The sequence below is a fragment of the Lonchura striata genome, chromosome 28 (assembly GCF_050655825.1).
Source record: "Lonchura striata isolate lonStrDom1 chromosome 28, ASM5065582v1, whole genome shotgun sequence".
NCBI lineage: Eukaryota > Metazoa > Chordata > Aves > Passeriformes > Estrildidae > Lonchura > Lonchura striata.
Window position 1 is genome coordinate 1627068 of NC_140730.1, and position 5125 is coordinate 1632192.

Sequence of the window (5125 nt, forward strand, 5' to 3'; positions counted from 1 at the left end):
GCCCAGGTCCCCAGCAGGAGCTGCTGAGGGACCGGGCACCCCCGGATCACGCTGGGACTGGGGACAGAAAGGACCTGTGAGCAGCAGAGCCACCCCAGCGAGCCACGGGGAGGCCTCGGGGACACGGAAAGCTCCGAGGGGGTTTTCCCCATCCCTGTGGTGCCCGCGGGCTGGAGGCAGCTGGAGATGGAGCAATGGTCACCTCCGGGCTGGGTGGCACCCCCAGGGGCCGGGGCTGTGCCCAGCGCCCTTCCCAAGGACACGAACATCTCAAAGGTCTCTGGGAGCAGTGCCCAGGCGTTACTCACGTGCTGGCACTGGGAGCCGTGAGGATTTAGCAGCAGATCCTTGTGGAGTCAGATCCCAGGGGAGCTGAGGGTCTGAGGAGCAGGGGGCCTGTCAAACCCCCCCCCAAAGGTGTGCAGGAGGAGCAGAATCCCTGTCACCATCACTTTATTCATTATTATTACATCCTTCTGGTTTTATAGAAATATATAAAATAGAAAAACATAAAACCCCCTCCCTCTTTCCCCCCCAAAAAAAGGATATTTTGCTATAAAATGCAATAAGTTAGAAATAAATAACTGGGTTGCATAAATAAGTCTCTGAGCACAGAAGAGGTTTGGAGTGGGATATGGACACCTGGGCACAGACCCACCCCAGCCCATGGGGGCGTCTCTTGGGTGGGAAGGATTCACCTGCTCAATAAAATATTTAAATTTTAAATTAGAGAAGAGACAGGGGTATAAGTTGTTTTGGGAGAGTTCACAACTGGAGATGCTGGGGCTGAGCTGGTGGCAGAGCTGGAGACCCCAGGGCCGAGGTGCACAGCAGAGGCAGGGCTGGTGAGGTGCTGCAGGATTTTGGGATACTGAAGACTCCATGGCTGGGCTCAGGTGGATCCAGGGCTGGTGTGGAATCACTTGGTGCCACAGGATTTTGGGATACTGAAGACTCCATGGCTGGGCTCAGGTGGATCCAGGGCTGGTGTGGAATCACTTGGTGCCACAGGATTTTGGGATGCTGAACACTGCATGGCTGGGCTCAGGTGGATCCAGAGTGGTGTGGAATCACTTGGTGCCACAGGATTTTGGGATGCTGATGCTGAACACGCTATGGCTGAGCTCAGGTGGATCCAAGGCTGGTGAGGTTCACTTGGTGCCACAGTATTTTGGGATGCTGATGCTGAACACGCTATGGCTGAGCTCAGGTGGATCCAGGGCTGGTGTGGAGTCACTTGGTGCCACAGGATTTTGGGATACTGAAGACTCCATGGCTGGGCTCAGGTGGATCCAGGGCTGGTGAGGTTCACTTTTTGCCGCAGGATTTTGGGACGCTGGCGCTGCCAGGAGCCGGGATGGCTTTGCCCCTCCTGGCCGGTGCCACGTCCCAGCTGGAGCTGCCAGCGCTGCCCTCAGGCACAGTGGCACCTGGTGACCAGCATGTCCTCGAAGAGGCTGGACACCAGCCTGCCCTCGCTGTCCAGGTGCATCAGCACCATGGGGTCGTAGCCTGCGGGGACGCAGCAGGGCGGAGGGGCGGCCTTGGACAGGGAGTGCACTCGGGATTTGATCTGGGCGTGCATGCTGGCCGGTTTGTAGTTGTGGGGGCAGGAGCCCTCGCAGAACCTCATGTAGTAGCTGTTGGGGGCGATGACCCAGTCCGACCAGCCGATGTCCTGGAAGGAGACCTTCAGCGACTTCAGGCAGCATCTCCCATCGCTCTTCCCGCACTCCTCCTCCAGCCCCCGAGCTCTCCTGGCCGCCCGGGCCGGCTTCTCCAGCGTTTCCACCTCCAGCACCGGCGTCTGCCCCGGGGACGTGGCCAGGGCGGCGGTGGAGTCCAGCTGCAGGCGCAGCGTGGGCTCGGGCCCGGCCAGCCAGGGCTGCATTGCTGCCGTCAGGTCCAGGCTGCGGGGATCCCCCCGCAGCTCCCGGCTCTGCAGGAGCCGCCGGCCGCCCTCGGCTCCCCGCAGGATGGAGATGCTGACCCGCGGTGGCTCCTCGGTGTCCCCGGGCGGCGACGGCGGCTGCTCGGAGAGTTTCAGCTCCGCCCGCACCACGCGGAGCTGCCGGTGGAAATCCGCGCTGCGGGACAGCAGGAGGTGGTAGCGGTAAGGAGCGCGGGGCTCCCGGTGGCCCTGCGCGTCCCGGTGGCCTTGAGAGTCCCGGTGGCCCTCGGGGGTGTCCAGCCAGCGCAGCACTGCGGGGACAGAGGTGACAGCTGATGTAAGAGCCAGCAAATTCCTCATCAGCCCGGGTTTGGGATCGGCTCCGGCCAGGCAGCCACGCTTTTGGTTCCAGGGAATCACCCACATCTTGAGGAATGCTGGAAATGCTTTGCTAAGCTCGTCCTCAGAGCCAGCATCTCCAGGGTCCCCCAGGCTGGAGGATCTCCGTTTTCCTGGTGCCGGAGAAGGCGTCCCAGGACCCACTGGAGCACCCCCACCCAGCCCCCGACTGTCCCCACCCAGCCCAAGGGGGATTATTTCAATTACTGAATCCAAATTTTAATATTAATTCACTTATTTAAATATTTAAATCCCCCCCCCCCATGCACATAATTCCCCAAACTGGAGCTCAAGCTGGGGATCGGGGGATGGCACCTCCTTTCCTCCTCCCGCTCGCCCCCAAATCCCTCGAGCCCCACTCCGAGCCCCCGAGCTGCCGCTGATCAAAGCTTATATCTCAACCCCCCCCTGATTTTTTGGTGGTTTTAAACCAAACGGCTCCAGCTGCGGCTCCTCCCCACTTCCAGGGCAAAGGAAGGAGCGGGATGAGGACGAGCGTGGCCACCGTGCTGCATGGCCGGTCATGTCCCCTGCAGCGGGGTGACATTCCCGAGGAAGGGACACGCCGCGACACACGCGTGTCCCGGGGGACGAGGCTCGGGGGGCGACACGGAGCCACGGCCACTCACAGGTGGGGGTCAGGCGGTGCAGCCGCCGGGTCCTGCTCACGGCTTCTTCCTCCTCCTCCTCCTCCTCCTCCTCCTCCTCCTCCTCCCGGCTCCGGTTCCCCGCCAGCTCCGCCACTTTCTGCTGGTAGAGGCGCTGCGCTCTCTGGATGCTCTCCTGGTCCAGCTGGCGCCGGAGAACGGGGGGAGCCGGCATTCCCAGCCGCTCCAGGAGCTCCTTTTTGACGGCTTCCAGCTGGAGCGTGTCCTGGCCCCACGCGCGGGGCCGGGAATCCACGGCCACGGGCAGCAGCAGGAGCTGCAGGCAGGTGAGGGCGGCCCCGAAGCCCCGCAGCGCTCTCGGCATCTCCCTCCTCAGCATCCTGCAGGAATCCGCCGGCTCCGGGGCAGGATTTGCTCCCAGATTTTCTGCAAAGGCTGGACGTGCTGCTGCCGGCGGTGCTGCCAGGGGAATGAATGAAGAGGACCTGACCTGACTTTATAGGAGCCGAACTTTGCCCGCCCTCCGTCCCCCCTCCCGAGGGTGACGCCGGACAGAACTCCCGGCAGGAATCTCTCCTCTCCGCTGGGATTTTCAACGGGAGCTCTGCTAGAGCTGGAGCCGGGTGATGTATAAACCGGTTCGCAGCTGCGGAGATAAAAAAAAAAAATACGGAATACTCCTTTTTCAGACACAAACACTTCCCTTCTGCCTCCCGTTTTCCCTTGGGGAATCCCCCTCACCCCCGGCGGCGGCGGAGCGGGGATGATGCGCGAGGAGGGAGCGCTGCAGGCAGCGGCATCCCGAGCACGGATCTCCCATCCTGGCATCCTCAGCCACCTCCTCTGCCCGTCACCTGGCGGCTCGGGTCGCTGTCACGGCACGGGGCTGATCCTCCCCTTCCCAAAATCCCGGCGGAGCGGGGATGGGGCGGGGAGGCGGCAGCTCCTGCCGGGTGCGCGGCCGGGGCAGGGGAAGGGTTTGCTCTGGATTTTGGCCCTGCGGGCAGGTGCTGCCGGGGGAATGGGCTCATCCCGAGCCTGGATCCTTCTTCTGAGGCAACCGTGGCCGGGGTTACGTCATCCCAAACGGAGGCAGCCGGGACGGAGCCGGGCACGCCGGTGGCACGGGTCCAGCGGGGCCTCGTGCGCCGGGCAGCGCCGTGCCAAGAGCGGGACCGGGCAGGGGGAAATCCACAGTGGGAACGACCCCCGGGGGCCAGCACAGCCCCGGCGCTCTCCCAGCTCCTCCTCAGGGATGCTCGGAGCAAAAACACGCGAGCAGAGGGATCAGGAGCAGGAAGGAGACGGGCAGGTCCCCCCCCGGGGCAGGCCAGGCCATTCCCGAATGTCCTGAAGTCGATCCAAGCGCCTGGGCTCCAGCTGTGCTCCCGCCGGGGTCGGTAATCCCGGTAATCCCGGTAATCCCGTGATTTACGGCTCTTTGTCCCCGCTCCTCCGGGGCTCCAGCCTTGCCCCGGCTTTTCTCGCCCAGTTGCTCAAGGGGTTGCCCGAGGCAAAGCCGAGACCGAGTTTTCACCCTAAAACACAGAAAAGGAGAAGTTCGCCAGGATGAGCAGGGTGATGTGGAGGGGATCGCCCCGGCCCTGGCTCCGCTGCCCTGCCCTGGCTCCGTCCTTGCAGCAGGATGGGTGAGGAGGAGCAGGAATTCCTCCCAGGCCCCCTCACTGCTTTTCCCTTCCCACAGCTCCGCCTTGGAAGGGAATCCCACGTGTGGCTCACAGGGAAACCTCAGGTTTATCTCCAGGGCTTCATCCCACATGGATTTGGGCACCATGAGTGGGACGTCACCCATCCCTCCGGCAGCTGGGCAGGGATGAATTTCCTTCCTGGAGCACCCCAGGGAATTCCCAGAGCCCCAAGCCTGCTGGGATCCTCTCGCAGGGATTTTATCAGCTTGAGGTGATCGCAAACCTCCAGCCCCTCAAATCCAGGGAAGAAAGGAGAGGGAGCATCACCCCAGGAGGACACAAGGGCAGAACCACCACGCCGTTCCCTCCCCTCCGGACATCTCCATGTCCACATCAGGCACCAGCCCAGCCAGCAGCCCCCTGCGCCATCCCCAGAGTGCCAAACGTGCTGATCCAGAGCCAAAACGGAGCCCTTGGCACGGCCGGGTGCAGGAAGAGGCCCCGACCTCTCCGGTGACATGGAGCAAGACCCGGCAGCAACCCCGAAATCCCAAAGTTCTGCTTTCGCAGTGGATTTT

At 62.7% G+C, this 5125-nt stretch overlaps 1 protein-coding gene across 1 annotated transcript; it reads right to left on the minus strand.

Moving 5' to 3' along the window:
- Positions 1-436: 436 nt before the first annotated feature.
- Positions 437-3631, minus strand: GDF15 (growth differentiation factor 15). Its single transcript, XM_021545100.3, has 2 exons — positions 2920-3631; positions 437-2202 (listed from the first exon to the last, which is right to left on the minus strand). The coding sequence occupies exons 1-2, from the start codon at positions 3275-3277 to the stop codon at positions 1415-1417; spliced, it is 1146 nt and encodes a 381-aa protein (XP_021400775.3). The 5' UTR covers positions 3278-3631; the 3' UTR covers positions 437-1414.
- Positions 3632-5125: the final 1494 nt, after the last annotated feature.

Excerpts from the sequence above, each read along its gene's own strand:
- GDF15 (XM_021545100.3), bottom strand. The coding sequence starts at position 3,277 with ATGCTGAGGAGGGAGATGCCGAGAGCGCTGCGGGGCTTCGGGGCCGCC. Across the intron at positions 2,203-2,919 it reads GCACCGCCTGACCCCCACCT|TGCTGCGCTGGCTGGACACC; the intron begins GTGAGTGGCCGT and ends CTGTCCCCGCAG.